The sequence below is a fragment of the Cygnus olor genome, chromosome 17 (assembly GCF_009769625.2).
Source record: "Cygnus olor isolate bCygOlo1 chromosome 17, bCygOlo1.pri.v2, whole genome shotgun sequence".
Taxonomy (NCBI): Eukaryota; Metazoa; Chordata; class Aves; order Anseriformes; family Anatidae; genus Cygnus; species Cygnus olor.
This window is the reverse complement of record NC_049185.1, coordinates 14078188-14103082: the sequence shown is the minus strand read 5'-3', so window position 1 is coordinate 14103082 and position 24895 is coordinate 14078188. Positions and strand designations below refer to the sequence as shown.

Here is a 24895-nt window from a genome sequence, read left to right as displayed (position 1 = left end):
CAGCCCCCGGGCTCACACCCCTTGGCAGACAGACAGACAGGCAGACCTGCCCGGGGCAGGAGCGCTCCTGCGGAGCCCTGTGCCGGGTGGAGCCAGCGTGGCAAGGCACAGCCATGGTGTGGAGCTGGGAAATGCCCACGGGGCACGGGACAGGGCAGCGTGTGCCAGCCAGGACGTGCAGGGCTGGGGTCGCAGAGGTGCTGCGGTGCCTGGCGTTACCCTCCTGGCCTCGGCTGCTCTGCCCAGGAGACTGCAGAGCGTGGCCCCGGTGGCCTCTCGCTCGTTGTGTGGTGCACAGCTGCGGCGCATGGGAACGATGCACGGCTATGGTGCACGGCCCTTGTGCACAGCCCCTGTGCAGTGTCTTGGTGCACGGCCCTTGTGCAAAGACCTCGTGCATGGTCCTTGTGCGGGATCCTTGTGCACAGCCCTCGTGCCCAGCCCCTGTGCAGGCTGCTGGCGGCTGCAGCCCGGTCCCGCGGGGGGGCAGCACACACCGCGCAATGCCGGCTCCGGCCCCCCCCACCCCCCCCAGGCCCACCCCTGGGTGCAGAGCCCCGGCAGAGGTGCGGGGCTGGGGAGCGGGAGGTGCGGGGCCGAGGCTCCCAAAAACAAAGCCTTTGGGGGGTTGGGGGCGGGTCTCAAGCCCCCTTGGGTGCAGCCCAAGCTGCTGGAGGCCGTGGGAGGCGGTGGGAGCTGGGCTGCAGGACCTGGGACCCCTCTTACCTGGGTCAGAGCCAGCGGGCAGATCAAATGAAAACCGGGGGGCGCCGCGCACCCCCTGCCCGCCTGCTGCTGAGGCCAGCGGGCAGCACCGCTGCGCCTGCCGGCCTGCATCCCCCTGTCCTGCCGGGCATTATTCCCTGGGGGACTCCTCCCGCGCTCCTGTCCCCCTCCACGACGCCCTGCATCGCCCCGTGTCCTGCAGCTGGAAGGGGGGAGCGTGGAGGGACCCCCCTCGGGTGGCAGCGGTGGCTGGGCGCCGTGCTGCGCGGTGGCACCTCGCGGGGCCGTGGGAGCAGCCCTGCTCGCTGAGCAAATGATATAGCAGAAAAGGGGGCACTTCATCTTCCGACTTGATTACTCGCCGTTAGCTTTAACTGCACTGTCTCCGTTTAAATGTGATTTACATATATCTCTCATATTGTGGTTTAAGTATTTCCCCAGGGTGAGGGAATGAATAAGTTTCATTATCACTACTTAGGAGAGGCTGAGGTTTCAGCTCTCGGCTCACGCTGCATAATCAAATGAGGCGCTGAGCCGGCTCCATCTTTCATGTGAGACGTTATTTGAAAATGATAAACTTTGCTTTCCCCATGCCTGGCAGCACGTTCCCATCGGGAACACCAGGCCTGGCCGGACAGCATGAGCACCCGGCGTGCCCTCACCCCACCTTGGTGACAGGCACGGGATTTTCCAGCGTCACTGGAAATAAAACAAATTTTTCCCCACCGTGCAAATTCTCAGGTCCTGAAGGTGCAGGGATGTGCTTGCGATGGCTTTTAAATGGCTGGGGATGTGCGAGGTGGGAGCGCCGCTTCCCCCAGGCCCCCTGCGCCTTCGAGACGCCCTGCGGCGGCTGGGTGCCGATGGGGACCCCGCGGCCACGGCGGTGACACCCCGGGGTGCCCCCCGCGACACCACGGGGTGCCTCTGCCACGCAGGGGGCTGCGGGGTGGCCTCGGGGCGTGCGTTTGCCCCTTTCCCACCCTGCCCTGCCCTGCGGCCCCTCTCGGTTATTTCACCCCTTTGACCTCCCCAGGTCTGCTCGGGCACGGCCCACCCCGGCCCCCCGCTTGCCGCTCCGCAGCGCCGTGCCGGCGATGACAAACCCAACAAAGGGAAGAGAAAGGCACTTGTCATCCAGAATGCGGAGCGCGGAAGCAAATTTATTTTTAGATAAATCTAAAGCTTAATTTGTGAAGCTAATATCAATCAAAATGAGAGATGGGTTTTTTTAAGTCCTTTTGCAGCCGTGCAATTTATATCGCCTGTCTCTTCTCCTCACTCTCAACCAGCAAAGGCGGCTGCAAAGTTTAATATCAGCCTCGTGTGTGCCTGCCTTAAAAATCATTATTATTATTTTAATAGAAATATTTTTGCAGATCAGAAAGGCCATCATTCCCCTCGCCAGGGTGTGAGGGTGCTGCGGTGGAGGTGGCTTTGCCCTGAGGTGCTGGGATGCATCTCGGTGAGCCCCTGCCCCGTCCCCATTCGCATCCACCCGTGTTTCAGGTACCAACCTGCGCCTCCTCGTCCAGCTCCGGCAGCCCTGCAGGGTGAGTGCTTGATGGAGGTGGGCGGCTGCTAACAAGGGACACATTTATTTTGCATTACACATTTGAAATCTTCCCATGTGGAGTGAAATCCTCCTCCAATGACGGATCTGTCTGAGGGGCGAATGAAACTGCTAAATAATAAAAACCCAGAGCACCTCCTAATGAAATGTAATGACTTCGAGACCTGCAAGATGAATTGAGCCATCGCTCCCAGCTGCTCGCCCTGATTTATAGTGAGGTGGTAAATATGATAGAGGCATCGCTAACGAGTTCCCCCTCGGAGGGGAAACTGCAAACAGAGAAGTTTCTGCGGGGGCTCCGAGCCCCCAGGGAGGCCACTTGTAGGCACGTACGCGTGTATGCGTGTGTGTAGGTGTTGTGTGGGTGCACAGGGGAGCCCTGCACCCTCTCTGCCCGCCCGAGGGCTGCCCTGCTCCTGTGTAAGCCCCTTTGCAGGGGCAGGTGAAGGTGCCAGTCCCAGCTACCACAGCCCCAGCCTGGTCTCAGAGCCTTGGGAACGGAAACCGAAGCACGGCCACGAGGTCTGCGTGTCCCCACCGGGCAGTCGTGGTTCCCCGTCCGTCTCTGGCAGGTGTCCCTGCGGGGTGACGTCCCCGGGCTGCATGGGGATGCTGCTGCTTGCTCCCAGCCTGGCAGGAAGAAAAGCGTCCCTTTGGCCGGCTGTCCCTTTGGCAGCGCCAGCCCGCACCGTGGTGGGCACAGCGGGACCCCACCTTTGCTGCTTCAAGCACCCACGTGCTCCAGCCTCACGTTCCTTTGAACGTGGCAGCTTTTTAACGACAAAGATCTAAGCAAACGTTTTCTGCCAGATGCTCTGATTTTAATGCTCAAAGCAGGCAATGGCACTCCCTCTGCCTCCCCTACCCCCCCCCCCAAGTGACATTAACCTCTGTGAAAAATTCCTTTTGTCCCAATTCCTCTTTGTTCCCTTGACTGGCTGTCACGCCAGCGCTGCCGGTGACGGAGCGGTCCCCTCCTGGCACGCCATAAAATACCAGCAGGAACACGCTCCCTGCCGTTATGGCAAGAGCGAACAAGAGGGACGGAGCCGTGGTGGCCGTTGGGTGGCTGCAGGGACACCGACGGCTCCATCCTTGTTCCTGCAAGGTGGTGGTGAGCATCTTGGCGACTGGCACGGCACAGAACAGCACAGGGCACGGCACGGTCCCCTCTGTGCCGCGGGGAGCCACGGTCCGAGGGTGACAAAGCGACATCAGGCTCCCCTGGCCGTGGCTGCCCTCTTGTTCCAGCTCTAAAGCCCCTGGCCGTCCCCGGACCAGGATAACGGCATGCCATATGTCACCGCGGGGGCTGCGCCCGCACGGCGCGCTGTTCGGGACGTAATACTATAATCCTCGTGCAACCGGCTCTTTGTTTGGGACGGGAAGCTGCAAAAAACTTTCCTCAGCAGATGGGGAGAGATGCCACCAGTGCCACTGCTGCACGGGTCCTGCGTCACCCGATGGCTTGGGGGACAAATGACCGGTACCCACGTCCCAGCGCCCACCCGCGGTGCACTCGGGGCCGCAGCCCCTAATCCCACGGCTTTGGCAGCACCGGGGCGGCCCCGCACACGTGCGTGTTCCTCGCCTGGCACCGGGGAAGGATTAATGGATCAGCGTGGTTAGGAGGATATTTATAGGTGTTCCTCCGTGCCCTAAAAATCTCCAGGGCGAAGCCAGGCCAGGAGCGGAGCCGGGGTGGGCAAAGTTGTCCTGGTGTCCCCGGCTGGGCTGGGGTGACACCGGGGAGGCCACAGCAAGCAAACAAAATCCAGAGCACACGTCCAGTGACATCCTGGTTTTACTTTGGGAAAAACAACATCCGGACACACAGCTTGCAGGTTTTGTGGTTGGTTTTTTTTTTTTTTTTTTTTTCGTTTGTTTTCTCTCATTTTTAAAACAATATAGTGCAGACAGCACTTCTCACAGTAGAATATAATGGTCAATTTTAGTATAAAAAAAAACATTCTCAGAGATTTGTAAATGCACTTAGTGCTTGAACAGGCCTTTCAGGGATACAGTACCTCTTTTCTGAGCACAATCACCTTGGGTTTCATCAGGGTATTGTTTCCTTTTCCTTTAAACATCAAAACACTTTGTATTTTGTGATGCGGAGCCTTTTTAAATGAATAAATCTATTAAACACATAATTACACATACTGAATAACGGACCATAATGAGTGTTTTTGAACTGCTTTAAAAAAAAAGAAAAGGAAGTATGCAATCCCACCCCAGCGCGGTGGCTAGATGCATTACTGAATGTGATCCTACATCTCCTTGTCTGCCTCTAAAATGGAACAAGGGTATAATTGACAGTTTAAAAAAAAAAAAAAGCAAAAAAAAAACCCCAAAACCTTGGAAATCTGAGACTTAGGCGTGGTCCTGTGGGCTCGGCCGCCCTGTGGGACTTTTTCTGGGTGACCCCGGCCCCTGCTCACCCCTCTCCTGCCCTCGCCCCGTGGCAGGGCTGGGCGAGGGGAGCGGGGCGGGCGGTGCTGCAGCCACCACGAGATGCACACTCTAGGCAACTAAAAAAAAAAAAAGAAAGGAAAAAAAAAAACCAAACAAACCAAAAATCTGTTCAAGTTTTCAAGTGTTTTTCTTAAATAGCCTCCAGACTGTCCCCAGTTATTAGCTTTAATCAAAGCAGTGCAAGTTATGGACTTCAACTAAAGGTGAGCGCGGGCGCTCGCGGGCGGGGACCCTGCCTGCGGCGCAGCCCCGGGGCCGGCCGCCGCGCGGATCCGGCCGGGCACGCGCGTACGCCCGTGCACAGAGCGGAGCCTCCTCTCCCTGGATAGCAGCAACTCGTAGCGATTCCCTGTTCACATTCGTGGAAATAAAATGATTTCTGAGCTATATAGACAAGCATTCCTTCATCCTTGGCTTCCAGCGGGTTTCGGGTGCATCCAGTTTGACGACCCCGGTTAAATGCCAGTATCTGCGGGGCGCCGGGACCCCTTTCGGTAGCCAACCCCGTCCCCCCCCCATCACCCCGCCCTGGCCTCCACGGTCTCGCAGCCTCGCGGTGCCGGAGGCCCCCGGCCGCCGTCCCGGCCGTCGCCCTGGCTTTGGGAAGAGCAGCAGCCGCTCCTTATCTGTAGACGGGCAGGCGGATGTGAGCGTGCTGGTGGTCCAAGAGCCTTGGCACAGACACGGTCTCGTAGCCCTTGCCCAGCATCTGCTCCTTGATGCAGGGCGGGTGGATGTCGTTGATGAGATACTCCAGCGACTGGAGGCTGCTGCTGAGGATGGAGGTGTTGCAGAGCGTCTTGCTGGGCAGCCCCTCGGCCGGCAGCACGCCGAGCTCGCGGGGCGCGGGGCCCAGCTCGGGCGGGTTGTAACAGTCGCTGTTGGGGGTCACCAGGACGCTGTTCCAGGGCGGCGCGAAGTACTGCCCCACCGAGAAGTTGCCGTGCATGCAGTTCAAGGGCGACGAGCTCACCTTCTCGCCCGCCGTTGCCCCCGGCCCGTAGGGGCGCGAGGCGCCCGCGCAAGCCTCGGGGGACTTGCTGAGGGCCCCCCCGCCGCCGCTGCCGCCCCCGCTGTACATTCGCAGGTGCTGCTGCTGCTTCTGCTGCCAGAGCAGGTAGTCCACGCCGTCGGGGTAAAGGCCCGCCTTGGGCGCCAGGGCCGGGTTGGAGCCCAGCGCCAGCTCGGCTCCCTTGCGGCAGTCCGGCAGCACGGCGCCGGCGTAGGCCCCGGCCGAGGCCACGGCGGGGAAGGCGCCGTGCTTGGCCGGGCTGGGGTGGGCGCCCGCCAGGGCCGGGCAGGCCGGCTGGGAGCCCTGGGCCTGGCACTGCTGGTTGAGCTGGTAGATGATGCTCTGGATGGAGGGCAGGTTGGAGGGAGGCAGTGCCAGGCTCCTGCCCGCCAGCGGCAGCGCCGAGGCCGCCACCGTCACGTTGGGGGGCACGGGGCCCTCCAGCTGCTTCTGGCTGCCGTGGTAGCTCAGCTGCCCGGCGCAGGAAGGGCCTGGAGCTAAAGTGCTTGAGGCTGGGTAGGGAGCGACGCCGGCCTGGGCGGGCGACAGCTTAGTCCGCTTCCCCTCCGCGTTCTTCACCACGCTTTTGCCGGAGGCTTTGACGATGGCCAGGAGGCCCTGGTAGCCGCTGGCGTGCACGGGGTAGGGGCTGTAGCGCTGCCCCGTGGTGTCGTAGCCGTTGACCGTTCGGTTAAGGTGCTTGTGCTGTGGGACCCTGATGTTGGTGGGGAAGATCTTGATGGTCAGCGGGCTGTTGGCCACCTTCTGTGCATAGGCGTCCAGCTCGGCGGGGCTTGGGTAACGCGGGGAATGCATGGGTGCCGCTGTCTCGCCTGCGGGAGCAAAGCGCAGCATCAGTCCAGCCCCAGGACCCACGGCTGCCCTTCAGTCTCATCCCCTCCTCCTCCTCCTCCTCCTCCTCCTCCTCCTCCTCCGGCACCACCCGCCCGGCTCCCGGCGCCAGCCTTTGGCAGAAACGAGGTCACGGCACAAACCTGCCCCCTCTCACTTATAAAGTCACTTCTAAGTGGCCTAAAATAAACTCGGTGTGGAGAATGGAAATGTCACTTTACCCAACGGGGGAATCTTTCTCCGAGATTGGATTTAAACTACATTATACAAGCAATTTCATGGGTGCTTTGCGCTGCTACGAGAACCTCACCAAAAATGGAAAAGCATTGCATTTACCAGCCATAAATCAGCAGTTCCTATAATGAGCACAAAAATGTCACTTTTATGCAATTTTACAGATGAACAAAACTGGTGAAATTAACTGTGGTAACCTACTGTAGTCAGCAAAAGCCACCGCAGAAAAAAAAATTATATATGTATATATTTTTGTTCCTTTCAAACTCTTTCCCAAGCAAGTTTCTGCCATTCTGGTGTGAAAACTCATTTGTCGTACCCATTATACTTTCATTTGGAGTTTATCTTGAGTATCCAATGAGCCACCAACTGTGAAAATGATTAAATCTACAAAATCTATCTAATAGATGGAATAAATTAGGTGTTTAAAATCTCCACACACACGTGCGCATGCACATCCAGGCCGGCACATGCGCGCGGCGGGGGGGTGACGCTGGCTCCCCATCGTTTGTAAAGCACCCTGGGGGACATGGGTGCCCACGGTCCCAGTCCCAGTGCCCACGTGCTTGACCCAGGTGGTTCCAGTGGCTCGGGTTCCTGGTGGCAGCCAGAAAGGTGTGCTCGTCCTTCCACCACTGCCAGGAACTGCACGGCCACAGAGCCACCGGTGACACCAATAAAAAGCAGGCGAAGGAGACAGATGTCCCCGTTCTGTGAGCAGAGTCGCCGTTGTCTGTAATGGGGACATTACTGCCAGCTCCGTCTCACAAAATCTCTTCTCCTGATGTGCCGAACATGTTTTTCCCCAGGCTGCAAGGAGTCCTGCTCTGCACGAGTACACCAGTGAGCACGGCACGGCGGTGCCTGTGCATCGCTGCCACCTCTCCCGTGGCCACGGCGGTGGCACAGGGCAGCAGCGGGGACCCTCCAAGCACGGGGCCAGGGATGCAGCAGCAGCCGGCACACGCCTCGCCGTGCAATCCTCAATCCCAGTAAAAGTAATGGCACGGAAAAAGACATCATATAAGCATTTCACACATGCTTTATGAAGATGGGCCCATCTTTCCGCACGGCTGCTGAGCATCCTGGTTCTGCTCCCCAAGGGGTGAAGCTGCCCAGGGCTGGCTGTGCTGCAGGAGTGAGGTCCCCTCTCTGGGGCAGGCAGGCTGGGGACACCACCAGCCCTAGGCACAGAGGAGTTTGTCCCTAGGCTCTGTCCAATGCCCATTCCCTAGACCAACCCCACTTCTCCCAGCGTGAAGGGAGCTCGAGCACTGCCACTGCTCCAAAAAGTTGCCGGCACAACTGGGTGACCACCAGCCATCCTCAGCCCACCCTGGGCCAAGTGCCACCGAGGAGCCCCGGTGCTCCCAGGGACCCTGCCCCTCACTGCCAGGCAATTTCGAAGGCTGGGTGTCAAGGTCGCTGCTGGGGCACTCGCACCACAAGGACCTGGTGTACAACACCCCCGTGGAGGAGCGGGAGCATCCACAGGGGTGCGGGGAGCGAGCCCACGGCCGGGCGCCGCTGCTCTCGGTGCTCTCCATTAAAGCGATGTACCAGTAATTTAAAAGGCAGAATGGAAGAGCATTCACCAGCCATTTCTCCCATTAAGTTAATGTTATGGGCTTTTTACAGGTGTCTTAAATAGACATTGTTATTAACGAGTATATTAAGCCAATTAAAACCAGGGCCTTTGAGCAGGATTTAATGTAGCTGCTGGGAGAGACTGCGCCCGCAGCTCCGTACGGCAGGACGCAGCATCCCAGGCAGGCTGCCACGGGGCACGCAGTGCATCCACCACCTCCCCGTCCTCGGGGCATCGCTTGTGCTGGGTTAAACCCCCCCGGGACAATGGATCCCCGTGATCCATGGGTCTGCGAGTGAGCCGGGGGGCTCTGACCAGCGGCACGGCCGCCGGCGCCACGAGCGACGCACGTCTGCATTCCCCTTCATGCCGGCACCGCTGTCCTTGGAGGTGGCAGCATCGAGAATACTCAATTAACATGACACTAATTAGCTGGTGACACTTGCAGAATCCCTAATGAACCCGTTCCACGGAGGGAGGAAAATACTCCTTTTTGAGCAAAAAATAGAAATAAAAAAGAGGCGATCGACGGGGGAGGGAGCGGCAACGGCCCCGCATGCACCCCTGCTCGCTGCCGGAGTCACCAAGCCCCGTCCCCGAGCAACGCGGCCGTGGGCGACGTCGGTGGCATCGCCCCGCTCGAGGAGCGCCGGGGGCGTGCTGGCTGCGAGCTAGCCGAGGGGGGAAGCGAGGAGCCTCCTTTGTCGCCTTCTTCACACCAGCTGGGTTGGATGTGACAAGTCACAAATTCAGTGTGTTGTCACATATCAGGGTGACGCACCAAACCCCCACTGGGAAAATTACAGAGCTACCAATTTCCAAGAGGCTCCTGGCGCGCTCGTGCGCGCTGCTGGTAAGCGGCTCCCCCTCTCCGGAGTAATTACTGCTTTCTAACGGGCTGTAATTACTGCGAGATGCAAACTCTCCCGAATCACCGCCGTCACCCGTCAGGCGCAGACAGCCCGCCTGATGCTCAGCCGGTCCCCGGCAGTTTTACCCCCCCCCCCTTCCTCTTGAACCCGAAACGTCGAGGACGTCACGGCGAGGGTGGGGGCATGCGTTGTAACCCCTCCCTGCGCCGGCGCAGACCTCGCGCGCTTCCCCCGGCGAGCGGTGCCCTTGCTAACCACCAGCAGCTCCCCATGCACCAGCAGGGCTGCAGCCATGGGAGGAGGGCGGGCGGTGGTGGCTGCTCCCCTGCCCTTTTCTCACCTCCTGCTCTGGAGCCTCGCTTGCTCCCGAAGCACGGCGGGCTCAGCGAGGGCTCGCTGCCATGAGCATCCCGCCTCGTGGAGCCCCTGAGCCCCTCCGGCCTCGCCGGAGCTCAAAGGGCGACAGCGAGATGGCGGCACACAGCCCCCGGCCTCCTGCGACACCCGCCACTCATCACCTCTCCCAGCAGACGCTCCCGCCGGCCACGGGCCGTCTCCCACCTCCGCTCGCCTTTTCCTGGATGAAGGCGACACGCAGCCAGCTTTGGGTCCCCCCCTCCCTCCCTGACCTGCTCTATTTTTCCAGCCTGCACTCAATAACAGCTAAATAATTGAATCTGCTCAGCAGCCAAAGATTTGTTTTGAATTTTATTGGAATTTTAAATTGTTTTGTTTCTTCAGTATTTTATTACTGTAAATGGAAAATGCATCGCCCGCAGTAATAATCCTATGGCTTTTTATATTACTCCGAGCTTCTGCTCAAAGCATTATTGGAAAGCTAGGCAGAAATGAGAAGCCATTATAATGGCAGCATAGGCTTATAAGATTACGCCTCCAGCTAAACAACTTTTTACTTTAGCAAATTGGCCACCAAACTCGGTTCAAGACACAGATTTAAATCCTAGACCCCAACAACGCTGCGATCCGAAATAAATCTTTGTTTATGGACTCGGGCAGCCTCAGCCCTGCCGCGCTCCGAGCGGAGAAGTCGGTGCAAAATGTCCGACTGGAGACACGGGCGTTCTGCCACCGGTGGCCAGAGAAATCGGGGAGCCGTGCTGCCGAGATGGGGTGTCCCTGACCAAAGCAGCATCTTTTCCAAGATCTTTTTTCCAAGCACCAAGCCTCCTCCACGCCCAGCTGCCCTGGCCACGCCGGGACACGCCGGGTGCTGGAGGAGCCTGGCTGCGTCCCCCACGGTTAGCCCTGCTCTTAGCTGCGCGCCTCCCAGCACGCCGACAGCTCTTGGCTCCAGCCCTGGGGCTGTGCTGCTGCAGGAGGGGCTCTGGGGTGCCCCTGCCCTGGATGGGGTGGATGAGGAGGATATTGGGGTGCACGGGGGGGATGTCCCGGGGCTGGCACCGGCTGCACTGCAGTCCTAGGGAAGGGCTCAGTGGAGACAGGGTGGCAGCACCCGGCAGCACCACAGCCGCTCAGGATTAAGGTCTGGTCTCCCCCCCTCGCCTCCATTCCTTCGCTCCTCCGCACGACAAGGCGGGACAAACCTTATTTTTACACGTCGGAAGCACGACTGTATTTTGCTACAAATGAGAAAACTAATCCCGGCAGCAAATCTTCGCAGCGCTGCAGAAGGCAGAGCCGTGAGCTGGCGAGGCCGGAGCCGAGCCTGAAGCCCCGGCACCCCCCGAGCCCCGGTGCCACCGCTCTGCACCCCGGTCCCTCCCGGGCAGGTCTGTCCCTGCGGCACGGTGCCCAGCACCCGGGGAGCTGCCCAGCACCGCAAGTGGGGCACAGGCGGGTTTCCCGAGGGGGAAATCACCACGGTTTTCTGCCCTGCACTGCAAGGCGAAGCCTGGGGTGCTCTCATTAGGTGGATGCAGGCGTCGCAGAGGCCGGGACTTGTGTGTGATGCTGCTGCCTGGTAGTGGGGGACCTCATCCGTCCTTCGGGGCCACGGGAGCCTCCCCTCTGCCCCCCCCCAAGTGAGGGGCATGCCGCAAGAGCCGAGAGCTCGCCCTGGCTTTGGGACAGGCTGCCCCGCTCCCCATCCAGCGGGGGAGTCCCAGCGCCCTCGACGCTTCTCAAAGCCATCGACAACCCCCTTGTCTCGCTGCAAAACTGCAAGCAGATTTTAGAAACCTAAATATTTGCACAACACTTGGAAGGAAACAAACAAAACATGGTGCGTTTGACAAATAAATGAAGCCCCCGATGCTGGGGTCTGGGTCCCCCTTGGCAAAGCTGCGTGGGTACCGGCACCCCCGGGCTGGTGCTGGGGCACTGGGGGGGGGGGACACGTGGGGACACGGGGACGGGCAGGGGGGTGCGCAGCCAGGCAGCGGTGCTGCCCCCCGCCACGCACGTCCCTTCCCTGTCGGATTTCACCATTTTCCACCCTTTGAAGTGCGGCGGTTTCTATGGTGACCGTGTCCCCAGGATGGGTGGCGCAGAGGCCACCGCGGCGCGAGGATGCAGCGGGGAGGGGGGGGGGTCCCTGCACCTGCGCTGTCCCCGGTCCCCCCGCCAGCGCTGCCCAGGGCACGCAGCGTCCCCACGGTGTCCCCTGCAGCGTTGGCCCCCAAGGGGTGGCCGGGGGGGGGCAGCAAAAAAGGGCTGTGCCCCACCTGCAGGACCCTGGCCCTGCCACACAGCTCTGTGCGGTGCCAGGACAAAAGCCTCCCCCAGCAGAGCAGCCCCCGCACCAGGAGCCGAGAGAAAAATGCACAGCGGCTTCGAGGGCTTAAATTAAAAACAACTACAGGAATAATAGCCGGAGAAATCCATCTGAACAAACGTAGGTGGCAAACCTCGAGCGGCAGCCGCGCAGGAGCCGTAATGTGCAAAGACAACAAAATTCATGACAAAGCACAAAGGGAAGAGCAGGGCTTTGCCATCCCGAGATATTCATCCATTAACACGTTCCCTTTTTAGGCTGACATGTCATTTCAGACGGGCCTTTTTTCCTCCCCTTTATTCTCTCCCTTGAAGGAGCGCGCGGCTTTGCCGAGGCGTTTGCTGAATTGGATCACCTCAGGGCGAGCACTTTATTATCTGCAGTCAAAGCGTCACCACAAATACCAGTCTACACACACATGTGTCACTTTCTATTTGTCTCCTCGCCGAGGTATTAGCACAGCGCGCCGCCGCGGCACCGCGCACAGCGCCGCGTCCAGCGGCCGGGCAAAGGGCGCAGGGAGGGCGGGCAGGGGGACGCCCCGGTGCCACCCCAATGCCACCGCGACAGCACCCCGATTCCACCCCAATAGCACCCCGATGCCACCCCGACGCTGCCCCAGTGGCATCTCGGGGCCGCCCCAGTGCCACCCTGATGCCACCTTTAGGATACCCCAAATGCCACCACGATGCTGCCCCAAATCCTCTCCAGTGCCACCCTGATGCCACCCTGATGCCACCCCACCACACAGCCAGCAATGGGGCCCTCGGAGCAGGAGGGACCCCACCAGGGCCCTGCAGCTCGCCCCAACCCCTCTGCTCTGTTATTTGGGTGATGCACTTGCCGCTATTTTTTTTTTTTATTAAATTAATTAATTTAATTTTTGATCTCTTTAAAAAACACACTTTTCATGCCGCCAGCCCCCCCGTGGCTCCAGCGAAGGCACCGGTAGCTGAAAACCCCACAACTGCTAAGAAATAAAGAGCGGTGCTGAAAAGTTTGGATGCAGAACCAAAATCCCTCCTGCGTCAGGGTGCCATGAGCTAAATGCACCCAGAGGCTGGGGCCTGGCTCGGACCCTGCTGGCCACGGGGTCTCACCCGGGGAGCATCCCCCGAGCACACCGCCTGTACCCATCCATCTCCCCCAGCACACGCAACCGATCGAAAAGTGTTTTTGCAGCGTTTCCTGGCAGGGAAAGTGCAAGTCAACAGCACATTTCGGGCATGGCAGTTAATTGAACTCCTTTTTATGGCACATATATAAATACACGGAACCATCATTAACCGATCCCTTCCAGAAACTGAAAATGAAAGAATTAATCTTATTTCACTCATGTGTAACCCCTCATGAAATTAAAATGATATTTTATGGGTGTGTACAAAAGCAGAGCTTTGCTGCAGCTACTTTAATGAAAATGCCCTTGGAATAAGTAGAATTGTGTAATGAGAAGCCATTAAATGTGGTTTTATCCCGGATGCAATTAAACAGTTTTATCGCTCAGGGGTGAGTTTCCGTGGGTGCGTCCCGGGGCGTGCGCAGTCACGCTGCGGGCCCGCCGAGACGTCCGGGGCCGTGCCCAGCCTGACCCAGCCTCCCAAAAATTGGCCTTACCCAGCCTCCCAAAACCTGGCCTGACCCAGCCTCCCGAAAACCGTGCCCAACGGGGCTGGGCTCCGAATCCAACAACCACGCAGAAACGATGTTTACGGAAAAAGTGGCGTTTGATGTGAGCGCGTCAACCCCCTTTTGTTCCCCAGCAGGCTTCGGTAAACAAACGGCACTTGTTATCTCATCTTTCTAAAAAGCACCTGCAAAAAATAAAAAGGGAGCAGGCGTGGAGGAAGAAAACACAGCTCAGCAAATCTCTTGATGTGCGAGAAACAGGTGGGCTTGTTCCACGGCCCTTTGATGCAGCAAAGCAAGGACACGGCATCGCGCTGCAGCCCTCTCCACCGCTCCGGTGCTCGGAGGGACGGGCTCGGCCCTCCCCATCCTCCCTGTGCCGCGGCACCCGGCCCGGCCCCACGCAGACCGAGGGGTCCCCAAGCTGCTCGCCCCCACCCGCCTCAGGTCTGGCTACCCCACAAAGCCCCATCTTGCTTTCCACGGTTTCCAGCTCGGGGTGTCCCTGTCCTTTATGCCCCTTGGGACGTTTTGCTTCCCGTGGCCCCCAGAGGCCGCGTCCCCAGGTGCCACTGCAGGGGGGTGTCAGCAAGCTCCGCTCGGGGCCATGCAATGGGAATTATTTCCTTTCTTAATGCAGGAAAGTGTTTTGCCCAGGAAGCTCCCCATCCCTCCCAGCTAAGTATTGATCCCAGCCACGGCAGGGCCCCCCCGCCGCCCGGCCCGCTGACGGCAGCGCGGTGCAGATAAAGTAACGTTTAATTAAATATAACCCATCGCTACGTTACTGCGGAGAGCAAGAGAAGCAAAGAGTTTGGCCAAAGCGAGAAGCGGTATTATTTGATTTATAATTTAAATAAAGCTCAGGATTCCTGTAATGCACACGGAATAAAATCAAAAGGGACCGGCCCGCCGGAGCTAATTGGAGGTGATATTTTCCTGAGGACGCTGCTTCTCCCGAGGCTCCTGCTCCTCGCGGGAGGTGGTGGGCAGGGGCTGGCGGGGCACGGGGCACCGTCCTGCTGCAGCCTCCAGGACACAGGGCACGCCGCCACCCTGCTCGTGGCATGGACTGGGATTCCCGGCGAGGGAAGCCGGCCTCTGCCACGAGCACCACGGTGCAGTCACCTGCAGCATTTACCGGGATGCCCCCGCTCGGGGCCGGCCGTGCTCCCGGAGCACGGGGCACCAACGCACCGGGAACTGGAAAAGGAATCGGCAGGAGAGCAAAGGGGGAAACGCAGGGCAGGGCCTGGGGCTGAAGGTGCCGGGGCCGTCAGCTCCCGGCACGGGCAGGAAAATTAGTCAGCTCACCTTTTACGTGAAATTAATACAAAAATTAATCGGCGGCACCGGCAGGGTAATAGGATTTCACAGTGGTGCTGGGCCAGACGGCCAACGTGCCGAGAGCCAGACTCATTTAATATCGACAGAAACAATGCCAGAGGACAGAAATAAGACCCATAAAGATAATTACTGAGATACTCAGGAGCAAATTAAGTAATCAGAGGCACTTCTAAATTGTGCCTCGTTTTAAGAGAGCGCTATCTTTCCCCAATACCTCGGTGGGCGTTCGGGGGGCGGCGGGAGGCTCGGCCCCGCGGCCCGGACGAGCCCGGCGGCTCCTCCCCACCCCGCGTACCGCAGGTGCCATAAATAAGGAAGGGAAAATTGTATTCAAAACCAGATGCGTGGCCCTGAATGTCACCTGCAATTTAATTTGAAATAGCAGGAGGCAGAGAGGAGAGAGACATGCTGCATTTTCCCATAATGAGCGGAAACGTACGGTCAGCTAAACTTTGATTAAGGTGACCTGGCCGGCAGCGAGCGCGCTGGGGGAGCGCGGCCAGGCACGGCCCGCACCGGGTCGGGGGGGGGACGAACCCCAGAGAGTTGGGGTGAGTACGGTCCTGCCCCAGGGGTGGGGGCACAACTGGCCACCCCCCTGGTCCCTGTGCGGTCCCTGCTGGCCTGGGGTCCCCCCCGGGGGATGCTCCACAGCGTCGTGTCCCACGGGCTGAGGCACCCCCCAGCTCCGAGCCACCACCAGCACACGTTGGGCAGGCTGCGGGAACAGGGGGGGCGCATCCTGACCTCGGCACCTCGCAGGGCTCAGCACAAAGAGCCTGGTGCCAAACCCGTGGGGTCCCCAGGACACCCCGCCAGGCTCCCCGCCGTGGGTCCCGTCCTTGCGGGCACAGCCGAGCTCATTAGCACGTGGCAACGAGGAGCGCCGGGAGCCGGAGCCCTCGCGCCAGCCCTGCGCCGCTGCTCAGGCATGACGGATTAGGAATAATTTTACAAGAGCAACATTCATTTTCCTTCCAGACACTAATAGGAAGGAGACTCGAGCAGCACCAAGAGCTTGGATTCAAGGCGAGCACACGGACGTGCGGGGCCACGCGCTCGCCCACCCGCTTCGCCGAGCCCACGGGGAGCCAAAATCCCAATGGGCAATGGGTGCGAACCACTCGGGGGGCACAGATCCCATCCACCCTGGACCACCAAGGCCCTGCAGGCACCAGTGCATCCCAGCCTGCGATCCCACTGCGTGCCTCTGCCCGGGGTGATCTCCCAGCCGGCCACGACACCACGCTCGAGCCTGGGGAGCTTCGCCCAGAAAAGAAACCCTGGCCCCCCGTGAGTCCCCGGGGCCACCCAAACACCGGGCACAACCCGGTGCCACCCCGTGCCAGCCGTGCCGGGGTGCCCAGGTAAAGGGGAAAAATGTCTGTGGGAAAATACAGATCATTAAACAAATGCCTGGGGGCTGTCACACACTAACAAGCCGAGCTTTAGCAGCTGATTTGTCTTCAGCCTGCAATGTTTAAAAATCCAACTGAGACCAGCAGAAAAATATCCACTCCCCTCTTTAAAACACACATTCATCACTTGAGAATCTTAATGCGTCTTTCCCAGCCGGGGAGGTCAAACACGCCTGCCTAAAGCAGGCTCATTAAATATACATTTAATCATGGTTTGGATTGAGAGACAAAGGCTGGGAGAGACAGGTGCTTTACTGGAGTGACCTTTTGGAACCCATTTTAATGTAACTAGTTTACAGCTTATCTGAAAGGCCAGCTCGTCGGGAAGGCGAGCTGCAGCAAAACTGGGAAAGTAATTACGGGGGGAAGGGACGGGAGGGAGGGGAGGACACCGAGGCTTCGGAGGTTTGGGAGGCTGCGCAGCAGGTACCGGAGCTTTGTCTGCCGCCGCGCTTTGCAGGCAGCCGCGCAAAATTTTCTGAAGTTCCACTTATCAGCCCGAGCAACCCAATTTAATTTGCTTATCTCGTCTCCTTCCCCCTCCCCCCCCCCCCATAACCCCGCTTCTCCTGCTCTTTTTAATTATCAGTTAAATGAATGTCTTTTCCAATAAGACAAGAAGCATCAAAGCAGGGAGCAGGCGCCCCAGGGAGGGCAGGAACCGGGCGCGAGCTCGGCTCCGGAGAGGCTCGCACCCCGGCGCATCCCGGTGCCGGGGGGCAGCGGGCGACGCCACGCGCGTGCCCTCCCCACCACCCCGCCTCCCCACCACTTACACTTGCGCGGCTCCAGCGCCTTGTTGGGGCAGGCGAGGTGCTGGCCTGGGGGGTTCTGGGTCCGCTGCAGGCACGCCAGCATGGTCCGGGCGTCCCGGCCGGCCGCGCCGCCGCCCCGCGTGCTGCCGAGAGAAGGGAGACAGCGGTCAGAGGAGGGCACCGGCCACCAGCACCCTCTGCCCGTGTCCCCCACCCGTGCCCCCTGCCCACAAACACCGCCCGTGCCCCCCGCCCGCGCCGCCGGGCAAAGTCTGAGCACGGCGGAGGCCGGGAGCTCCTGCGCCGACCGCCAGCGCGCACGCTGCGCAGGGGCCTTTGCTCTTTTGGAGATAAATAAATAACTATGGAAGCCTTAAATAAATATGAAGATGTATAAAATAAATATGAAGGGCTCGGTGGGTGATCTGTGCTCCCTGCGACGCTCTCTGCTCTTCCTGCAGGAAACCAGGCAGCTCCCCGTCCTCCTTCAGGGCAGAGCTCCAGCGCCGCGCTTCCCAAGCCCTGAGCCCGGGCTGGGGACAGCAGCAGCTGCCACGGGGATGTCCTCCCCACCGCACTGCAGGGATGTGTTCATGGGTGTCAAAATCCCACTCGGGATCGTGGTTCTGCATCAAAATCTGCTCAGGAAAAGCTGGAGGGGTCAGGCCAAAGTCATCTCCGCCAACGATCTGCTAATTGCACATCCTGAGGGAGCCGCAGCACAGGCACGGAGTGGGCAGGGGCGGCACCAAACACGGCTGCGGTGCCCGTCCTTGGATCCATCGCTCTCCCGGCCGAAACGTTCCGCTGGCTGGATGTCAGGGCTGGACGGCACGGCGGATGCCTCTCTTTAGCTGCTCCATCACAGCGAAGCACCCTCCTGCTGCGTCCAGCGGATGGGATCCCGCCTGCTCGGGGTGCTCGGGGCTCCCACGGCGTGGCTGCCGCTTGCACGAAGTGCCGGGGTGCGTGGGAGCGGCGCAGTGGCCCTGGGCACACGCTGGCAGAGCAGGTCGCCATCGCCGGCCGGGCAGCACAGTGCGCCCAGGAGCTGTGCCCACGGCTCTCGTTGCTCTCCCAGTTTCATCCTCACCCTTTGAATCGCTCCTTCACATCCAGCCCGCTTCACCAGGGCACGCGTGCAGCACGCCCTGGGATGGGGTCGCGCCCCCCATGTTTGGGGCCGAGGGCAGGGGGCCCCCAGCACCTCCCCGCCGGCATCGCCCAGGGGCACCCAGCAAGAGGGGCTCGATGGGGACCCGCAGAGCCAGCGTGCCCCGGCCACAGCCCGCCCGACGGCACGACCTGGTAACGGCCGCGTCTGAGCGATTACAGAAATATCTTTTTTTTTTTTTTCCCTGCACACAATGGACAGGCCTTCCTGGGAATTGCTTGCCTTCTCCTCTGAGCCGACAAATGGCCACGGACGCACGCTTGCTCGCTCCCGGCCGCCGCCACCACGGGGCTTGGGGTCCCGAGCTCCCGTCCTGCCCCTGGGCTGCGGGGACACGGCGGCGCCCGGCCGGCCCCGCTGCGAAGTTTGGGAGATCGAGAGACTCGTCAGAGGAAGGTGTGAGGAGCAGGAGGGGAGGAGGAAGTCATTTAATACCGAGCAGGTGTCTGGAGAACCCAAATTGTGCTGTTTTCTCCTAATAATGAAGTATTCATGAGTAAAAGCCTTTTTCACTACTTTCTTAAGATACTAATTTCACAACAAGCGCCTTGTTACCATGCAATTATTCCAATCTTGCATTTCTCCCAGATTCCATCTGTCCTAGCGCTCTCTAAATGAAAGACAATCATGTAACCACCTTTCATTATTCACTATTTTACTTTCAGCAAAGGTACCCTGAAAGAAATGATTTCCTCTGAAAAGGACTTTTATTCAGTTTCAAAACCAATTTTCTCCTATTACTGTCTTAAAAAAGGAGGAGGGGGGCAGGGAGGTGTTTTTATTTCGTGCATTACATATCCTTTGTTAATGCAGCTCGCAGTAAAAGCAGCCGTATCCATTTTCTGGCTTCGATTTCTGGTAATTTTAAAATATGCCATTACAATCAGGCAGAAATTATACAGTTTGAAAAGAGAATGAAGTGCTTCTTATTCACAGGCTGAGCGCACTTGACTGCTCGGGAGCTCGCGTCTCCCCGCCGGGACCGGGGGCTCATCGCGCAGCCCCGCTCCCGGCGCGTGCAGCCACCGGCCGGTTTCGGTGGTGGCCGCGTCCTCACCGCGGGGTGGCCCTGGGCTGGGACCCCCCGGCCATGTCCCGAGCCGTGCCTGAGCCTCGCCCACGCGCTGACCTCCCGCAGGTTGTCGCCATCTGGCCGATTAGCGGCGGACGTCACCTCTGTCCCTGCGCCTCCCCGGGAAGCCGCGTTGTCCCCGTCCCTGTCCCTGCGCCCCGTCTCGGGTGGCTTGTGCCATGGCCGGATGCGTGCCGTGTCAGGGCCTGGCACGAGGCTGAGACCATAAAAGCGGCCGCAAACGGTGACACTGCGGACAGCTGCGGCAGGCGTGGGTCACAGCGTGTGCCCTGGGGTGTCCCCTATCCGCTGCTCCCCCGGGGACAGAGGCCAAGAGCAGGATGCGGCACGCACCCACGGAGCAGCGAGCGGGGAGGCCAAGCAGCCCCAAAATGGGGCAGGATGAAGCCGTGGTCCCGACCCTGCTGCAGGCGGAGCCGGGGTCCCTTTGGGGGCTGCCACCCCCCGCAGGGCACCGCGACCCCCCCGGGACACTGCAGGGCTCTGCCCCCGCCGCGCACCCTGGGCAGCGGCGCTGCAGCCGCGCCGGCGCGGGAGCCGCACGCCAAACTAAATAAAGGCAGCGATTAATTCCCATCACAGCTCTGCCCCCGTCGCCCAGTGTCACGCAGCTCTTAGCAGAGACAATTTTTTAGACAGCTAAGCTGAGCTTCACCCCATATTAATGCGCACGCTTAATAACTGCCGAGGTCCCCGGCTCGGCACGCGCAGCCCCGGCCCCGCGGCCCCGCTCAGCCCCCCCCCGGCGCTCCCCGGCCCAGCAGCACCCGCGGGTGCAGGCTCAGCACCCCGGCCCCGCGCCCCCAGCCCTGCAGGCAGCAGGGGGCCGGGCCCCCCGCACAATAGGCATCTGTCCGCTCCGTGGCATTTCGTTAATGCCGTCCAGAAAAGCCCTTGAATCAGCTGATGGGAATTGGGCACTGTGCTGTTCGAACGCTTACCGCCAGCTTAGTTAGCTCCATCTGCGTTTGAACTAATTCCAATCAGCAGGATCCGATTTAGTTCAAGCTGCTCTGGCTCTTTCATGGCAAGAAAGGCAACACTCAGCAGTTTTGCTGCCCTGCCCCGAGTTTGCACGGCCTCTGCCCAGCCCGCGACCACGGCCCCGGGGCTGGTGGCACCGTGGCCCCGGTGAGCCCGGAGCTGCCACCGCCACCACTGCCAGCCCGAGTCAGGGGGGCAGTGGGGTGAGGACGGAAGAGCCGCCCAGCCCCAACAGCCCTGCGATGCTCATGCCGAGGGCCCAGGGACCGCTCCATCCGCGCTGCCGGGTGCCGTTGGGATGGGGACAAGGACGAGGCTGGCCCCGAGCCAGCGAGGCCCCAGCAGGTGCTGTCACCGCGGTGAGATGGCGCCGGCACGGGGCACGGCACCGCTCGTCACCCGGCGCCGTCCCCAGCTCCCGCGGCTGGGAACAGGAGCTGGCAGCACCACGGGACCCGGGGCTGCCACCAGCCCTGCCCTGCTCGAGTGGCTGTGGGCAGGGGGACAGCGTCCCTGCGTCCCTCCAGCTCCCACCATCCTCCTCCTCCTCCTTCCCCAGCCCCTTTCCCACTGCCTCCGTCCCTGCCCCCAGCCTGCTAATTTCGAGGCCCTATCGTTCCATCGGACTATTTATAAACCCAAGGTCTTTGTGACTTTAATAAAAAAAAAAAAAAAAAAAAAAAACCCTCTGTGTCTAAAGCTCCAATGACAGAAGGGTTTGGCACCTTCTCTGACATCAGAGGCCGATAAGACGGTCTTATCTCCTCCGAGAGCCCCGCGAAGGTCCCTCCAGCGAGATAAGGCCAGCGCAGCTGTCGATAGAGGCTTTCATAGGCGAGGATTTAGATAAAAGAAAATGTGACATGGTGGGGGGGGGAAGAAAGGGAACTTTCAAAGTCTCAGCCTGAATTGGGTCTGTGCCGCTCGCCTCGGCAGAACAATGAATAAAGGGGATTGCAGAAGCTGGCCTCTTGTTAGGAGAAGAAAGGGCCGTGTCTGCCGCCGCAGCGTGCGCATCCCTGCCCGGGCGCTAATGAAGCTGAGCACGCAGCCCGTCCCTAGCACGCGGCCTGGCTGGGAAATGGGGGCCAGCTGGGATTAAAAAAAAATAAAATAAAAACATAAAAAGGGAATTTGGGGGACTGGGAGATGAAGAGGGGCTGGAACAGGGATGCTACGAAGCCTCGTAAATGAGCCACACTGGAGCTCGGCACGGCAGCAGGCACGGGGCAACCTCGGAGCCCCGCGGGCTCGGGCAATGACAGTGGGGACGGGGACAGGGACGGGGACCCGGATGGGGACGCCTGGGCACAGGCGGGAGGTTTCTGCTCAACCCTGAGCAGGGAGGAGCGGCCGCAGCGGGGGCAGAATGACGCGCCGCTCAGCACCCACAGCCCGGTGCGGGAACGAGCTAACACGGGAAAGGTCACCCCGCGGTAAATCACGGGGAGCACGAGATAAAATAAAAAGGAAAGTTTGACGACACCTTGCCGAGGGCAGCAATAAAGCACGGCGCGCCGCTGCCGGCCGCCCGCGACCTTCCCCTCGCCTGGCAAACGTCTCCATCGGGGCCGGCCGAGCCGCGGGCGCCCCGCTCCCCTCCGCGCTCCAGCCCCGGGCCTTTCAGGGGGCCCTGTTAATAATTAAATGTTAATCTAAAAAGCAATTTTAGCTGCAGCGCTGCAGATCTGGTTAGAGATTACATTAGCATGTAAGAGTCAAGGGTAATTTTCTCTAACCCCTCTCGTGATCTCTAAAACCCGCAGATCTTAAAGCGACGCCAGCTCCTCTGATTGCAGTTGGAAGCCGGGTTTGTACCGGGGAGCGATGCCAGAAGTGGCAGGACCCCGCAGCCAGGACCCCCGGTGTGCCACGAGCGGAGCCGCAGCCCCTGGGCGTTGGGTTCAGAGCCGGCAGCCTGGCGGAGCTCGTCAGAGCAAGGCTCCAACGCGAGCAGCGTCCCAGCTTAGGGCGTTCCCGGCACCCGCGTTTATTTACGGAGGAAATATTTTCCTGCTGCTTCCCCACCCCTCTCCCCTCGGTGCTGCAGGAGCCCCCAGCTCGCGTGGTGGCAACAAACAGCCCGAGGCTGCAGAACTGCAACCAGGCAGGACCGACGGGCACGGGGACGTTACCCGCACAGCTCCGTCCCCACCGAGCCCGGCGCTGCCGGTGCCTCCTCGGCCCCGTGCACGCAGGACGGGGGCTGCGGCACAGCCTGGCACTGCCTGGCCCCAGCATCACATCGTGCCAGCCCCAACAAGCGCCCGAGTGTTTGAGGAGCAAAGAAACGAGAGGGAGCTCTCAGCACATCCTGCCAGGGCAGGAGATGGAGTGGGTCCGGCACGGGCAGCGAGCCCATTTGACAAATGAGCATCAAACCCCCCAAAATAACCTTCTGCTTGGGAACGGGGCCACAAAGGCGGGGGTGACCCCGCGAGCCCAGCCCCGCGCAGGGGAACGGCTGCGGCAGCACAGAGCGCAAATTGAATCAGAAGACAGAAGTAAATTGCCTCCTGACTGTAACAAATGACCTGGTGGAAGAAATAAGGTATCAGATGTGTACGTAACAATGGAATTAAAAAAAAAAAACAATTCAAGTGCTATTGAGCATTTGCAGACATCCTCGCGAAGGACTAGGGCGGCCTGGTTAAATTTATGTGTCAGCTTTAAGGAGGCCTCTCATCAAATGAGCTATTTTGGGCAGAGATTAAAGATCTATTTTAGCTGTGAGCGGGAACAGCTCTCCCTAACAGGTTAATGATGATTCTGGAAACTGGAGCAGCCCCGTGCCCCCTGCGCCGTCCGTGGCCCCAGTGGTGCCAGGAGCATCCCCGTGCCGGGGGGGCTGGGACGCGGTGCGAGGGCCCCCATGCTGATGCCCAAGCACGGATCGGACTCGGGGGTTTGTGGCTCAGAGGTTTCCCGGCTCGGCACGTGGGGCTGCTGGGTTTGACCCACGTCCCCAAAAAACTCTTTGCGGCTCGGTGCTGCACGAGCCCCGTTCCCCCGCTGGTGCTGAGCCGGTTGGGTCTCCGCAGCCCTCTGCGTGAGGTGTTGACATCCTCCTTACAGCCTGACCCTGCCCTGGGGATGCTCCCGCAGAGCGCCCACCGATGGCACCCCATGGATGCCCTGCACGACGTCCCCAGCCCTGCTGTGGCTGGATCCAGCCGCTCTGCCAGCATTGGGTCAGGACAGTTCGGGTCCCGGGGAGGTCTCTGTCCCATGGGGAGCTGCTGTAGGACACCTGCAGGCAGCATGTGCTGGATTATCAGGGCTTATCTCTGGCAGGCTCAGGAGCATCGCCCACACCGGCAGCACGGGGAAGGAGCCGCCTCGCTGCAGCCAGAGGTGGGGAGGAGCGGCCGAGCACGTGTCGGCCACAGGAACGGGCACACGCTTGCGCGTCTCTGCCAAGGTGGCCGCTATGTGGGACGGGAACGAAACCAGCACACCAGCCCTTCACCTCTTGTTCTCCATCAGAAACCAAATCCCGCTGTCCGACACCGTGCCTCGACCCTGCACGCCTCTCTGGCAACGCGCATGGCACCGAACAGCCCAAACGCCCACGGCTCCCCGGGGTGCGCCTGGAGCAGCGAAGCAACCCGGGCCCGAGGGGATGTGATCACAGCCGGCAACAGTGCGGGGACCTGGGGCTCCACATGTGCCATGAGACCCGGCAGCCCTGGTGCTTGTCTGGCCAAGGTGCCCAGCACCCCCGGCCCCCCCCGGGCCGCCCCGCGCTGCCCGTCCGGCGGCACCACGCACGGCGAGGGCAGGCGCGCGCCGCGCGGTAATTACAGCCCCGAGCGGCGGAGCTGTGAAAGAATCTAACGAAGGAATCCAGGGTAGATCGCGCTGCCGAAATTACTATAATCAAAGGCTTTCACAAAGGCTTCAAATGCAACCAATTACCCTGAAAGGCAAGGCAAGAAAGAAAACAAATTAACGTGTTTGCACAGAGCCCGGCGGCGGCGCGCGCATCGCCCCGCACCCTCCGCGACCCCGGCCCGGCCGCCGCTGTCCCCGCGTCCCCCGGCACACAAAGGGGCTCTGTGCCGGCACGGCGGTGGTGGCACAGCCCGGGGTTGCGGGACAGACCCCGCCACGGCTCCTTTCACCGCCACGGCTCTTTTCAGCACGCCGGGCCCTCAAAGACACGCATTGAGGCCAGCCCCGTGCCTCCCCGCCGACAGATGGGAGGCTATTCACCGCGCCGGCTCCCAGAGCCCTCCCGGCCCCCCGTGCCCGCCGCCCTCGCCTAATTAAGTTATGCTTCGTCTGTGCTGCGAGTCTGGGGGAAGGAAAAGGGGAAAAAAAAAAAAAAATCAACTTCTTTCTTTTAATATTTAAAGAGAGTCCGTCACCCTGAGTCTATTTTGTAACACAAAGCTCTGGGGATTTAAACCCTTCTCACCCGGAGAGATGGAAATGAATGGCGCTCTTTAATGAGCCAGTTCAGCAGAAA

At 60.2% G+C, this 24895-nt stretch overlaps 1 protein-coding gene across 1 annotated transcript; it reads right to left on the bottom strand.

Moving 5' to 3' along the window:
• Nucleotides 1-4925: 4925 nt before the first annotated feature.
• On the bottom strand, nucleotides 4926-17394 carry FAM222A (family with sequence similarity 222 member A). Its single transcript, XM_040577356.1, has 2 exons — nucleotides 17195-17394; nucleotides 4926-6619 (listed from the first exon to the last, which is right to left on the bottom strand). The coding sequence occupies exons 1-2, from the start codon at nucleotides 17274-17276 to the stop codon at nucleotides 5397-5399; spliced, it is 1305 nt and encodes a 434-aa protein (XP_040433290.1). The 5' UTR covers nucleotides 17277-17394; the 3' UTR covers nucleotides 4926-5396.
• Nucleotides 17395-24895: the final 7501 nt, after the last annotated feature.